General features: G+C 36.1%; 1 protein-coding gene across 1 annotated transcript in view; it reads right to left on the minus strand.

The window, feature by feature from the left end:
• mocos (molybdenum cofactor sulfurase) overlaps positions 1 to 16,501 on the minus strand; it is a 247,958-nt gene that overhangs the window by 46,870 nt on the left and 184,587 nt on the right. Inside the window, exon 6 of the mRNA XM_088601448.1 lies at positions 13,099 to 13,298. Coding sequence (XP_088457574.1) covers positions 13,099 to 13,298 — 200 coding nt within the window. The remainder of the gene's footprint in view (positions 1 to 13,098; positions 13,299 to 16,501) is intronic.

Genomic DNA, 16,501 nt, shown 5'->3' on the forward strand with positions numbered 1-16,501 from the left:
TAAAAGCAATTCTGATTGTGATTCTGTTATAAGGTAAATTTTCATTGGGTTGATGCTAATGTAAAAAAAAAAGTTTTTATTGTAAAGTTCCACATGAGAAAGTCTAAAAGAAGAATATAGGAAGGGAGATGGTACAGAACATACTTTTACTCCCAGTTGCTAGCATAATGATGTCAAATCAGACAATACAACAATCATCTGCATCTTGGATGTGCATGAATCCTATTTAGCTTGAAAGATGCATCATAAGACCACTGTAGCCAACAGTTGCAGTTCAATGAGAACTGGTTTTCTCAGGTCAGAGATATAGCTCATGAAAGGATTCTAGAAGCATGTCTGATTGACAGTGAAGGTCAATCAGACAGCAAGCTTGTACAGTAGGTTTCAGTATGATGAAAAACTTTGGCACCTGTATTTAGAACAGTAGAAGACATAAGAAGAAGTGGTTTATAATTGCAAAACATTTACCAACACCCTAAAAAAGAAAATAAATGAGTGGAGTTGTGATATTAAAGTAATCTTTCAGGATGGAGTAAAGCTTTTCGTTAGTTTTACCCTCAAACAGGTTAGTTTTAAGAGTTGTTGCAAATAGTAATCCTGGTCAGTATGAAAAGGAACTGCATATTTAGATATTTATCTGCTAGAACATTATAACTGAATGCTTCTAAATAGGAAATCCTCCTAAAAGATGACAGAAATTAACAGCTATATTACAGAACTGTGTGGATACCTTGTATTTTTAAAATGTATTGTCCAGATTGGCTATATTATTAATTTTCAGTATGTGGATCTTGACTAGACACACGGTGTCCTGTGAAGCAGAAGCTGCCTTAATACTATTTGCATTAAGGATTGTGGTTAAGCTGAGCTCATTAATTATTCGCACATCAATGTGGTGCTGCACGTTGACCAAATACAGAGACTGAAGTTACTTGCATTTTTCCCTTCATGATTTAATTTATTTCAATTTGTGTATGGTATATTTAAATGAAAGACAAAAGCTTAATTCTGAATTAAAACGTTCAATTTTTTTGTCCCCAAAAAACATTCTGAAAATTAAAGATTTACGTAATTCTTACCAAAATACCAAATTCTTACCAAAACAAAACATAACTAGAACATTTTCAAATAAAACAAAATCAGATACTAATTGGAAAATTGCAAACTGTATATGCAATTTGTGGCTCAAAGAACAAAGCTTCAAGAAACTAATATTTAATCTGAGTTTAAATTTAAAATCAAAGACTCTTCTAGGTGTGATAATTTAGCCCCTTTTCTAAAACATACTCATTTGTTAATTTAAATCTTAATTAGAGTTTCCTGCAATTGTGTATTGAGCAATCTACTTTATGTACTATATACTACAGTATATTGTTTACACCGTAATTTATTTTAATTAATGTACATTCATCTTAATTTAATATTTTCACAAAAATGCCAGTAGCCATGCTTGCAGACTTGTGCACATTTAAACAGAGGTTTATGCCAGGGTTAATTATAATTTTCACAATACAGTCATTTGCCTTTCCAAATCCCCCTTTAACAGTTTCACAGATTTCCACTCACTGATGATAAAAGGACTGCTCACAAGCAGTATTATTATTATTATTATTATTATTATTATTATTATTATTATTATTATTATTATTAAGCCTTTGGGATAAACAAAATGTTTGTTAAAGAAGTATGGAGCTGTGTTGCATAAACTGGCTGCAATGGAATACGTAAAGGTTAATTCCAAGCTTAAAGGAAAAGACATAATATTTTTATCTATATATTTTCTAACCCCTTTATCCAAGACAGGTCGTGGTGTGACAGTATTAAGTGCAGTACTTTACTGAGTGGCTACATCTGCACTCCTATATTCAGTAGTTAACTCTGAGTGTTTATTCTCCTTGCTCTAGGAAGATGAACTAGGGCATCACTGATTTCTCAGATACAACAAGATGAAACATTTACTATATTTTCCCTCTTAGAGCTGTTTCTGGAAATCCCAGCTTTTGAAACATGTGCATTTGTTGGAATACTGAGATGATACAGACCTCAAAAAAGACTGAACCCATGGTAAGAAAAGCCTTGTGAATACTGTTAAAAAAACAGGGCTTAAGGAAATTTTAGAACACTGAGCTGGATAATCAATAATTAAGTACCATAAACATAACTCCCAAATTGTAAAAAACATGCCAAGCATATACCTGTTTAGACGCACTTGAGATCTTTATTCTCCTGTACAGCTCTGGTAAAGGAGAAAAAAACCAGTAAACTGTGATAAATTTATGAACAATTATAGAAATCTAGTAACATACAATACAAACATACAAGTTAAAATGCCTCAAAGGCCTAAATTCTGACAAACTGGAACAACCAGACTACAACCTTGTGTTCACATTTCCTGTATAACGCCTAACAGGCCAACAAAAGATACATTTGTGTCCTAAATGAAACATAGAATACAGCACAGAGGTAAATCTCTCTTCTTATAAATCCAGATGCTCCAAAGTGAATGAGACCATATTCTAAATAAATGCATCCACTGAACCTTAGAGAACATTTTTACCCTGGGGACTCATTATAAAGTAAATCAGGAGTTTCCTTAAAAAACAGAAGGCAAGCTCTCTTAAATACTTCAGATACTTAACTAGAATCTGGTCTTCAGGGGTTGATTTGAACAAGGTCCTTTTGCCTGTTACAAATTTCTTCCTTGTGCTCTTTCTCCATCTCTTTCTACATCTCTCCACTCCTTGAACTTGAACTTGAACTTTATTGCCATATGTAACCGGTACTGGTACAATGGAATTCTTACTTACAGAAAGTCTCTCGATTGCAAAACAAGTGTAAAAAACAAAACAAAGTGCAAACAGTGCATCAAGACAATGTACAAACAAACAATAGCCAATGTGCAAGTAAACATGCAGACAGTTTGAATGTAAACAATACAGACGTGTAAACAATGACTGGAGACGTACAATAAATAAATTACAATGATGTAGATGGTGATGGTGTAGGTGTGGTCCGAGGGGGATGGCTAAATGTGTTCGCCAGTCTCACTGCTTGTGGATAGAAGCTATTGAAGAATCTAGTGGTAAGTGTCCGTATGCTCTTATATCTCTTGCCTGAGGGCAGTGGGGTGAAGAGCTCATGCCCTGGGTGGTGACTGTCCTCTGTGATGGCCAGAATTCTACCACGGCAGCGGTCCTCATAGAGCTGTTTAATCTCGGTGAGACCGCAGCCGATGATCTTCTGGGCCATATTGACCATTCTCTGCAGTGCCTTTCTTTCTCGCGAAGAGGTGTTGCCATACCACACGGTGATCCCGTTGGTGAGGACGCTCTCGATAGTGCAGCGGTAGAAGTTCACCAACACATGTATTGGCATCCCCCATCGCTTGAGGCACCTCAAGAAATAAAGGCGCTTCTGAGCCTTCTTCATGATAGAGTCAGTGTTCACAGTCCAGGTTAGATCTTTAGAGATGTGAATTCCCAAAAACCTAAAGCTGGTGACTGTTTCCACTTCCGTTCCATCAATACTGAGTGGGCTGTGAGTGTGTGGCCTGTGTCTCCGAAAGTCCACTATTAGCTCTTTCGTTTTTTTTATGTTCAAGTCCAGGTTATTGCTATGACACCACCTAAGCAGCTGTACAACTTCATCCCTGTAAGTGGACTCGTCATCATCACTGATCAGTCCTATTATAGTGGTGTCATCGGCAAACTTGATGATGCGGTTGTTGCTGTGTCTTGCTGTGCAGTCGTGAGTAAATAGGGAGTACAACCTTGGACTCAGACAGCAGCCTTGTGGGGTTCCAGTGCTCAGGGTGAGTGTTGATGTTTTATTGCCTATCCGCACCACCTGTGGTCTCTCGATAAGAAAGTCCAGCAGCCAGTTGCAGACAGAGTTGCACAGACCTAATCCCCTGAGCTTTGTCACCAGTTGACTGGGTATGATGGAATTGAATGCTGAACTGTAGTCCACAAACAGCATTCTCACATACGAGTTCTTAGTGTCCAGGTGTTCCAAGGTTCCCTTATGCTTACACCTCTTTTATCCTGGGTTTCAAACTGATGAAGACTCTTTATGACACTGTGGATAAAACTTACTTTTCTCACTGTGATATTGTTACTCATCACTAGAGGCCAAGATACCAGCAATCACAGTCCTCTAGCTTTCATCCCTAACAGCCTTATAAAAATGTGGGCTCTCTCATCAGCACTGTCTGTGTCTCTAATCTATATTAAATGCTCATGTGGCTGCCTAAAGGTTCATTGCAGAACCATGCCGAAATCTCGGTTCACTACTGGAATCAGTAATCTTGAATGGACATTCAAGTGTTCCAAACACTAGTTTACTCCGGGAGTGTGCTCTGTTTGGTATCCCCATAGTGAAGAAAGATATAAGATGTGAAGTAGGGGTTAAGTGATTTCTTGCTGCACTTCTTGTGACACAAGACATTCCAGGCTTTGAGTTATGGCAGGGATGGGGGTTAACTGATAAGAATTCCAGATGCAAGTAAGAGACCCCCCAACTAAGGAAACCTAAAACCAACCATTAAAAGTGGTCAAGGTCTGAGAAATGTCCGAGCACCGGTGTCCTTCCCCCATTACCATGGTAACAAATTGCATCAGAAATGGCTGAAGTTTGCTTTATAAACTGGAAGTTTTGTACCTATATTCCGAACAATACTTTGGTCTTATTGTTCCTTGCATGCAATAAACTCAGTAGTTTAAATGTCATCTCGGGATCCAGAACTTATTTGTCTGTTACAACAGTAGTGAGACCAGCTTGAGTAGAGGAATGACAGAACCCTGCTGTCACATGCATTGACAGCTGCCTGTGTGAATCTCCGACTCAGAATAAAAAGTTATAGCATCTGGGCCACCGTGATTCAAAAACTACAATATTGTCTTATCATTGGCAGGGATTTTCCCTGGTTACATCAGTTATTTCTCTCATAACCGTTTACCAAGAGGGATCTTACCTCGGAGAAATTGGGAATAATTGAACCTGCAAACACTAAACAAATAATCTGAGCCGTGGGAAAATGCAAAAAAAAAAGGAGTCACCACACAAACCAACCCTAACAATAATGCTTCTGCCCCTACTCTCTCTCCATACAGATCTAGGACTCCAAGGATTAGTTCATCTTGTGCTGATCCCTTTGACAACTATGGAGCTTTTGACAACACACTTCCAACATGATCATATCAAGGATTCTACGTTGAGCCATGCACAAGAGCAAGTAGTGGAACTGAATGGACTGTAGGACAAAGGATGGACTCAACTATCCACTTCCTTTATTATAAAAAAATAATCTATTGCATCAGTTAAATGATCAACACTGTGAGGGATTCCTGGTGCACCCAAAACATGGACAGTTCATCCTTCGACTAGCCCAGTGGTTCTCAAACTTTTTGGACCAAGTACCACCCCTAATCCAACCAAAGTATCCAAGTACCACCTACAAGTCATCATCTCATAGGAACCCCAGAAATGATCAATGACCAACATGAGCGCATGTGCACACACACTCACACATACATATAATAAATATTATAATAATAAACTTTGTTTGATATATTAAAATGTGGCTTCTCAAAGTGTTTTACAGAAAAAAAAAACACATAAAAATAAAAAAGCACCATTTCAGTGAGAGGGGTTAGCCTGTTTAGTCGAGCAAAGGAGATGTGAATAAATTTTTCGAGCCTTGATACAATTCACAACAGTCTAACAGATTTTAAATCATCAGGCATTTTCTTGACGGCAAAGGTCTCGCGGTGGATGTTGCAATGAAACCATTAATTTCTGGAGCAACCTCTCTAATTCGTACAACTACACCGCTGTGTCGGCTTGTCATTGCTCTAGCACCGTCTGTACAAACTCCGACACATTTTATGCAGTCGATGCCATTCTCTTCGATAAATTCATTCAGAAGCTGAAATATGTGCTCTCCTGTAGTTCCTGTTGGTAGCGGCTTACAGAACAGAAAGTCCTCACGGGACGTACCCTTAAACTCGTATCTAACGGAAACGAGCAAATTGGCCAAATCGACTACAGACTCATCTAATTGCAGTGAAAAACATCTGCTCATCTAAACGCGCTCTGTCAGCGTACTTTTAATATAATCCTTCATTTCAATAATTCTATGAATGACTGTGTCTTTTCTTTAGGGCAACAGGTCGAGCTGTTCAGCAGCTTTTTCTCCACACATAATAGTGTGGGGATTACCTGCTTTAGCAATCCGCAAGCTTGCATTTTTCCACGTTTCCGTTTTTATTTCAGTGTTTATTTTAAGTATTTAATGCGCATGGGAGAGAAACACAGAGACGCTCTGTGTATTTTTCTCAAATTAACTTAGAACAGTTCTTAAATATTTTTCTGTTATTTTTCACGCTTTCCTGTGCTCACAAGATTACCAGCGTTCGTAGCACGCATTTCTATGCATTCCTGTGTTTACAACGTTGGCATTGTTCCAAAATCACGCACATTCTCCTTTCTCCCTGTTTGCTGGAGATGCAGTAGCTTTTTTTAAATACAATTGGTCACTTGCGTCCGTAGCACGCATTCCTATAGAGTGGTATAGAATTACAGAGTATCTATTGTGTCCACTGAAGTATTAGCGCGCACTGTATCGTAGTACGTAGGCTGCGTATTTGACACGTATAAAAATACAAAATATGAAAACCCGTCCCGATTTTTTCACCGCACACAACACAGTTCCAGGGTCATTTGGCGTACCACCTGGCGGCACGCCACGTACCACTGCCGGTACGCGTACCACAGTTTGAGAACCACTGTTGTAGACTATTGTCCTTAGACACTTCAATAGCCACTTCTATAGCAAATACACTCAACCCACCTGGTTCATATCCATTTGATCAGTGTCCTTTAGATTTGAGCCATGTCTCTTCCTTGTGTTGCACCCTAGCCTTCTCTTCACAAATATATTTGTAAATGTGTTTGACATTAGGTTATGTATCACCTGATTATGCAAAAAGGAGAAACACATGACCAAGTATTGGAATAGAAAACATAATCATTCTTTTATGTGAAATCACATAACTAATCTACTAAGTAGAGCACGTTCTTCTGTTGTCAGTCACTGAAAATTGCTTTTGTTTGAGTGAACATGAAGCATATGTATTTAAGGTTTATTGGCTGAAGCTGGTAAATGTCATTTCTGATAATAAAGTGACCCCTTAAACTCCCTCAGTAAAAAATAAGTTTTCCAAAGAAATTCATTGTAGACTTCACACAGTTCAGCCTAAAGAATATGTTGATTCTAGCATTTTATATTGTATATTCACTGAAATATTTTGAAAATAAGAGACTTACAGAAGAAGAAACATGAAAAAGCATTGATATTTTATATGTGTGTGACTTTGTAAAATAGCATAAAGCCATCCCTAGCCTGGCCTTAACATTGTCCAAGCTAGCACTGCTTCAGGTCAGTACAATTCATACTATTCAGGCTGTTATTTCACTCTACTTTAATTGCACCAGTAGTATAATGGAGCAAGACAAAGGTATCCTCCATGATAAATTACACCAGCCTCAATTTAAACATCAGAATTTTCAAGTAATAGCAGTCCAAAAAATATGAAGAATTGTTACGAACTACGATTGCTAAGGATTGTTCTCTGAGATCCTTATAAAGTCTACAGAATCCTATTGATTTCTTTATATTTATCTAGAGTAAATACTAGATATCATGTGTAGTGAAAGGATTTAGTCTTTTGTCTATTTAGACTTAAGGGAATCTGAATCCATAATGGTTTTGTCACTCTGAAAAAATCAACAGGTTTGTTTAAAGCAGTAAGTTATAAAATATTAGCCAAGTTCTAGTATGCATGTTGTATAATGAGATAATCTCAGGTGATAGAGCAGGATGGGATCTGATAGAAGTAACTAAATCATTCCCAGAGAGAGCAGTTCTGCTTCAAGCAACAGATCAGTATGGAGTTCTGCCATCATAATTCTTGTTTTATGGTTGTTTTCAACAGAATTAGTCTGAAAATGCTGCTTGGGTGATTTTTAGGAGGTTACTGTTAGGCATCTAGCCAAAAAACCCATTAGATCTACCATTAATCTTCATACTTTTCCAAGGCATCATACTGCAACAAAGGAACACTTAACAAAATGAGCTCAGAGCATTTTTGAACCCTTATATTACAAACCGGACCTTAGTGGAATTTTAACCCCTGAGGCTGAGACAGTACAGCTTCTAGGACAGTATTTCACCTAAATAATAAAATATATCTTCTTTCTGTTTTTAGATGTCTGAAAGTACTGCATAACAGCCACGCAAACACAGCTATAAATTGTTACCTGCTTCACTCACTCAGAAAGCTACAGCCAAGGAAAAAGATGAGCTGACATTAAGCTGTAGTACATTAAAAATTATCTGGGATGAATTTAATAGCTGTACAGCGGAACATTAATTCTTAGTAACTGGAGAGGAAAAGTACTATAAGCAGTTATTTAATCTGGATGATATTACAGATCTTAGTGTTATGGATGAAAGTTGAAAAATATGTCTGACATTTTTTTTCTCTTTTTCTGTTTAGATAAACACTTCTTTCAATGAAGCAAACGACACAACCAATATAATACATTAATTGCTCATGCTTTTTCTATTCTAAATGGAACTAAACATCCAAGACATCCTTACTTGCTGTTTCAAGACAGGAAGAATGGTACTCAATGTCCAGGAATCTAACATTAAGAATAAGAAAGCTTGGAAGAAGAGATGTGAATTTCCAGTGTTCAGTTCATAATATATTGTAAGTGAGAAACAGTGGGTTTACTGATATTGGGAAAATAAATGCAAGTGGCCATGCCTTTTAGGTTCTTTGTAACCTTAATGTATTATAGTATTAAGTTTTATAAGGTATAAACAGAGTAAAGTATACTTAATTGTTCAAGAAAGGAAGAACAATAGTTTTGTAATAAGGCTCAATACCTTGTTCTATTCAGCAGTAAAGTTACAGTGTATATGAAACACCTGAAACTTCATACAAATAATCAAAATGAAGAATTCTAAAAAGCTTGTGGGGATAACTATTTTTAAGGCCAGTAAAAAAAATGTTTAGAATCCTTTCTCCCACTGTTACATTTGCCATATGATACTCTCTATTAGCATTCACTACTACCTGTATACATCATTATATTTTTATAAGTTTTATGCACAAATTCTGCCACATTGTTTATTCATTTTTATACACTTTTAACAATTTTTAAAACATTTTTTAGAAGTTGTCTAACAATTTTCTATAATGATTATTCAGTGTGTTTTTCCATCTGATTCTTTAGTGAGATACCTTATATAACCCTAATTGACCAAAAGGATTAAATTACCTTACCGGAGACAATCTGGGAAGTGATTGGTGGAATGTACACGTATTTCTTAAAATGAGCACTGTCACCCATTTCTTTTTTTAATTGAAAGTATTGTACTTTAAAAGGCCATTTTGAAACATAATTATACTATGGAACAAGTAATAGGTTTATTCCATGCTGAAAAGAGAAGAAAGAAAACAAAATGTTTCAGCTGTGGAGCCTTCTTCGGGTGTAATTTTACTATGTTATTAAATACTACATGTATTTACAGCAGCTATATTAACATCACTTTATTAACCCTTTACAATTTCTTGCATTAGGAATTGTCTTTTCGCATATTGCTGGTTTTTAAAAGATACACAGGATGGTGAGAGATTTTAAATGCTATTTTTTTTGTCAAAATCAGTTAACTATAATGAAAACCTAAAATTTGAAGGGCCACTATATTTGCTCAGTGCACACAACAATACGTTATAGAAATCTGTATTCTATATTTTGAGTGACAGAGTTTTAGCTGCAGGGATTTAGGTTTTCCAATCTTGGCTGCCTGAGAAGTGATTTATTGCCCAACAAGTCTAACAGATGCACTCCCTCTACTCCTCCAATTACAGTAAAGCACTCTGACTGCCATCTCCCATCTCTGCTGCAGTTCAGCACTACAGACAGGGATCGAAAGCAGGATGCCATTTATTTAAACACATGAAGCGTTTAATGAGTTCATAAAAATAAAATATTCTCACATCTCTACACATGTAGGCGTCACATAATTTTCTATCATGATTCCCCCCAAAATCAAATAAATATGCCAGGTTAAATACAGTAAGCTATGCACTGGCAGCAAATCGCATTCTGCTCACTTTCTGAAGGACATAGAAACCTACTCAGTTTGTTTTAAAATAGGCGCTAATAATCATTCAGAAATCCATCCAATCATTGTGAAAAAGCCACTTAGACCTGGTAAGGATGATGACAACCCACCAGCCATGCTGTAAGCACAAGGCTCAAGGAGAGGTAATCTGGAATGCCAATGCATCACAGGTGCTCATACACATACTCAGGGACAAACCAGGAACACCAATTAACTTAAAGAGCAACTGCTGTCCCAGTTTTTCAGACCTGTTATTAAATCATAGTAAGAGAATAAATTCACTGATGGTATAACATTTTTTTACAAATTTTAAAACTATATACATAATTGTGAACTTTGGGAAAGTATTGTAAATTGCCATGTTATTGCAAATCGACATTCGATCGACAAATCGCAAAGTCGAGAGCAATATTTCTATTGGATTAAAAGAGATGTATTCACAAGCCTGCTTGTTTAAAATGGTATAAGGCTGCATCACATCACTGCAACCTTTATTGCCTAGTTCTGAATCACAGAATGTGGCAATGTGTATACCTGGAAATTTAGTATATTTTGCGATGCAAATTTGTGGTTTTAGAAGTTACTGTGTACATTTTATTTTTATTGTGGTTTGAAATGCACTCAAATCAGCATCAACGCTGATTCTTTCTAACCCCAAAATATAAAAATAGCTTTGCAGTTCCCTTTTAACTAGCATCTATTTGGAAGGTGAGAGCAAACGAGAGCCTGGTACAAAACCCACACAGATGCAGGGGAGAACACGTAAACTATGAACAGGAGGCTTCCCAGGAGCTGAGACCCATGAGGCAGTATGAGCTAATAACTGCGTCATTCAGAATAATGAAATATATTATTATCCTTCACACACTCAAGGGTTCTCTGATTATTTAAATGTAAACAAAAGCTCCTTAAAGGACTTCTTGTTTTATATTTTATTATTTTTCTTTTCTTTTTCCTATTGTTACCACCTTGTCCTATCAGGGTAGCATGGTCTGGATGACTTACTTACCTTAAACCATATTTTTTTTAAATCATGAAAGTGGTTAATCAACTCAGATTGACAAACCTAATGTTGAGAGCAAGGTGTCGTTTGGTCTTCATCCCTACAGCAATGTTTCTTTCTCAATTTATTTAAAGCCTAATTGAACTAGCTGGTCCTGTTTGGCCAGGGACAGGTAACCAGAGATACAGTACTTGTCCTGAAATACTGTAGTAGTCAGTATAGACCTCAACAAAAACATAGTATTTTCAACCTATAGACAGTTTACTTTTTGCCAACACGCAAAAGTTTAGCTTCAAAACCTAGGTAGAACAAAGTACACTGCTTTCTCTATGTGATTCTATTTGATTAGAACCACTGTCGGATTCAACACACTTTTCTCTGAGCTAGTCTCTTTTAAAGTGTAAAATCAGCTCGTTAACATCTGAAGCCGATTTCCCTCAAACTCTAGTGAGGAATGTGAACCCTGAATTATTCCTCTCCACATGTAATAATATGAAAAGTGGACTTCCTGTTTGATGTTTTTTCGACAGCATAACAGCACCTTACCAAAATTAATAAATAAATAAGAAAAGTACAAAAATTGCCTTATATTGGATGGGTTATTTACCGTATATTATTATTAATATGAAATTTACAGGTGGTCTTTGAGGATGATTTTGTTCATTCATCCTTTTGGCACAGATCATTTTCATTAACTAATTTAACTGACCCTTTTATCCAAACAGATTACAGCATTGTCATTTTTTCAATAAAAGATTTTGGTTTCCAACAATGCAATCGGTATTAAATAGTAACTATTACACTTTTGTAAGATTGGTGAAAATACCTTTTTGATTCAAGAAAAAAAGAAAGTAAAACAATATTCACATGGTGTGATAGATCACAAAGCTTCTTGGTACATAGTTTTTTGTTTTTGAACAACTGTTTGCACTTTAAATTTCTATTTCAAGGTTAAAATAATAGGCTGTATACATGCTCACAAAGCCGAGGGCTTACATTGGAGATGCAAACCAAGGTGAGTTTTTCTCAGGTCATTTTCTGCGTGAATAACTGAATCAGGTGCAGCTACTTAAGACTAAGCCCTTTCATCACACCTGCTGTGAAATCAGCAATTTAGCCCCCACAGGGAAAATGACTATTTTTCACCTTTTCAATAAAATGTGTCACTGTGCACATATTTTCTGCTTTATTTAAAGTAAAAAAATGAGGGTAAGATTTCTGTAGCAGAAAATGTATCATTAACAACATCATAAAGCTGGTTTTATGCCTCATTATTAACAAATCATTCAGTTAGTTTCAGTGTAGCCTCTCTCATTTGAACATTTTTTTGTTTCTTCTCCATTATATTTCACCCCTATACTCTTGACTATACTTCTTGTATATCCAGCAGTTTTGTACATCATAGGTCCCCAGCACATGGGATTTATAATTCCCCTCTCATTATTGTTAAATCAGCATCAGCATTGTATAAAATGCAATTTTGGTATTTGTGGAGTGGCTGTCAGCCTCTTATATCTAGGGACAAACTCTGATACAGGACAACTTCAGAGTCTCTGCTGTGTTTCTCAGAGAGGACAAGAGCCACTGCAAGCATTTGTTTCCTGATTTTTAAATGTAACTGAACTAATAGTCTTCTTCTATCTGGTCCAATTACAGCATGTAGTACAGAAGGTCACTTCCCTTCTGGGGAGTGTGGTTCAGATAAGGACTGTCTGAATTTTTTGCTCTTTAGCAGTATTTTTGTACAATAACTATCAATTTAATGTAGACATTTTCATTGTGGGCTGTCACTCTGTATTACAATATTAATGTTACTGATTAATCTGAGGGAGACGGAAATGGTAGGATGGAGTACTGTAGCTATTTTAACTTAGCTACACTTTTTTGTCTTATATACCTGGGAATATCCAACGATGTCTCCCTTGTCGTTCAGCACATTGAAATTAATAATGGCACCTTGAGTGTCGGGGTCATCATATTCCGTCTCACAATATATCTGGGCAACTGGGCTTCCATTTGCATGCTGCAGGCTGGACAGGATCATGTAAGTGTAGCGTCCAAGTCCAAAGGTGTGCAGTTTGATAAAACTCATCCCTCCTGAAAGAGAACAGAAAATTAGAAAAAAAATGCATCACTGTCGCCAATCAAAACTGATCGATCTCTATGCTGAAAATAAAAAAATCTTAAAACAAAGTTATATTTTTTATATTAATGTATTTGTTCAAGTATAAATAGATTAAATTAAATTTCCAATTAGATGCAAAGTAATTACACAGCTACAGTATCTCTCTTAATTATTAACTTTGGGGGTTTTGTTCCTGTCTGCTCAATTATCATCGGCAGACATTCCCTTAAATAACAATTTAAATGGTCTTCATCATGGAGTAGAAAGTTAAGAACTCTACACAGAGTCCTATTCTGAAAATAGACAGATTGCTATTATGTAAAATGTTAGTTTTGTAAAGTTTCTTAGATAAACTGTTTTATTAAATATTTATGTACTGCATGAAATGTTTCTCTGTTTTAACATATTGTTAATGTGGAAGCAGCAGATTGAAGAAATGCCCTTGATAAGTTGGAATATATTGTAATATATTACAAATTCACAGTGTTTTTAATAAAACCTGTATTACACCACTAAATTATTGTATGATCCTTTTTTAAAAATAAACATATATTCAGTGACCATAAAGGTCTAAAGGCTTCTTCAAAATTCCAGTTTTCTTTCTAAGAAGGTTTCATTCTGAACTCAGTTTCTGTACAGTAGCAACACAAAACTGTTAGTGTTGCTGAACCGCAGGTTCTCTGACCTCCAAACTGATAGTTCTCTTTTTTTGAGAGCTTTCAAAATAGTAAAAAGCTACATGAGGTAAAACTTAAATCTCAAAACTGGTAATAACTTGTAAATATTAATTCCATATTTCATATCTATTTGAAATGTTTCTGGATGAACTGGTTTCCCAGCCTAAAATCTCAAGTCTTATATACAGTACATTTGTCTGATACCTGCTCCCTCTCCCCTCCTCAACAAACAAAACAAAAACCAAGACCAAAATTCAGTCAGATATCTGAAGCCCATAAGCACTAAGAGGATGATGTTCTTAGAAATAAAGTCAGCATCAGTTAAGTTTTGAAAATAAAAGAAGTAATTCTAAAAGTCTAAGGGTCACAAACAATAAGAGTTTTAAAGCTTCATAAGTGCTTGCTTACAACACAATGATTAACCACAGCCTGGAAATCAGCCACTCATGTGAAAGAACCCAATAATCTTGCTATTATTTCGAGCAAGAACTGCCAGGTTTGAGCATTGTTTAATTTCACCTGGAAGTGGCTCTATTTCATTTTCCTGTTTAAATAATTATGATATTAAGCTAAAACAGCAAAATGGCGGTCCATGTTGTTCAAATCGGTTTTTTTTTAAGTGGAAGTTTAGGAATTGACATGTTTTGAAATAACCTGTACTTCAGAACTAACAACCAATGGGAAGGGGTGCTTGAGAGATGTATTTTTATTAAATGATCTTTTTTGTAAAAAGGAACTGTAACAAACTCTAAACGTAACATAATGGTAGGAAAAAAATAACTAAGGATCCCTTAAACAGCAAAGGTAATTTAAAAAACAAAGAGGCTTCATCTTTTGAACAAACAGAAGCCATAGACTAAAATACCTAAATTCAATAAATGAGAAATACAAAAAACAAAAAAAAATACAAAAAAAAAAACAAAGAGGCTTCATCTTTTGAACAAACAGAAGCCATAGACTAAAATACCTAAATTCAATCTTATGAGAAAACCCAAGAATCTGACAACATGTCTAAGGAGATAAACAGCTCCATGACAAGGTCACGGCAGTATCAATTTAGTACTGTTCGATCCATTTGCAATTCTGCTGAAGGGGGAACTATGACAACTCTCTCAGACTAAAAAGTTGGCAATTTAGGGAAAAACTGGAAAAAATTGAACTGTTAAGTACAGGTTGTTCTGTCAGGTGTTCATAGTGAGCTGAAGCAGGAACTCTGTGCAGTTATTAGTGTTAAAAGCGAGGTAGTGACAAGGTTTTCAAGAATCCTTATAATCCAAAAGGCAACAACACATGCTTAGAAGTACTTATTGTAGTTTTTTTATTGAATGTTGTGAAAGTATTGATTGGAATAAAACATTACATGAGAAAGAAAAAGCATGTAACAGCTTTGACTAAGAGCTAAATCACGTGATATCTCCATGATACACCCACTAAAAATCTGTCCAAAAACCTTCCTGTGGTTCATTGACTATTTAACATGTCTAAAAATTAGACCAACTCTGAATTCAAGGTCAGCCGATTAACTGAAGTCTACTACCCAGTAATCCTGAATTATGTTTGAGCTGTAACCCTACTGACCAGTACAGTGATGCGGTGGTAAGCATTGCATTCTTGCAGCACTGGGGCCCTGGGTTCAATTACTGAGGTGCTAACAGTGTGGATTTTGTATGTCGTCTACGTTTTCGAGCCCATTTCCTCTGGGTGTTTTGGTTTCCTCCCACGATCCAAAAACATTCTGGTAAGTAAATTGGCTTCTGGGAAAGTCGGCTCTGGTGTAAGTGTGTGCTGCCTGTGTTAGTGTGTGCCCAGTGATGGACTGGTTCTGTCCAGGGTGTACTCTACCTTATGCCTGTTACTTGCCAGGATAGGTTCTGGCTCCCTGGAGACGCTGTACTGGATAAAAGCAGTTCAAAAAATGATATTCTGTAGAGTATGTAATCCTACCTCTAGTCTTAAATTAAGCCTAACTCTAGCGTTAACCCTTAACTTCTGACTTAATATTAACTTCCGACTGAAATACAATCTATACCCTCAACTTACACCTAGCAATAGTTGTAACCAAAATGTAACACTATTTCAAGCATAAACCTATATCTAACTCTAACTTTAAACCTGACTCTACCCACTACCCCAGGCCAGATGTTATTACAGCAAAAGTGTAGGCACCCCTGGTAAATTTTATGTTTCAGCAAATCTCTAAAAGAAGTTGACACAAGTGGCACAAATGTAAACATGACATGTTTCTTTAAATTTAAATGCAAAATTAGTATTGATTTACAATATTTACTTTCTGTAGATATTGAAAACAATAAAACAGTGAATATGGCTTGTGCAAACGTTTGGGCACCCAAAAAATTGGTCAGTATTTTCTAATCCCCCCCACTCACAAAAATCACAGCCTTCAAACATTTCTTGAAGTCAGCTAAGAGTCTTTCTATTCTTTCTTTTGGATTTTTTTCCCACTCTTCCTCACAGAAATTTTCTAGCTCAGAAATATT

Source organism: Lepisosteus platostomus, chromosome 12 (assembly GCF_059453375.1).
Source record: "Lepisosteus platostomus isolate fLepPlt1 chromosome 12, fLepPlt1.hap1, whole genome shotgun sequence".
NCBI classification, from domain to species: domain Eukaryota; kingdom Metazoa; phylum Chordata; class Actinopteri; order Semionotiformes; family Lepisosteidae; genus Lepisosteus; species Lepisosteus platostomus.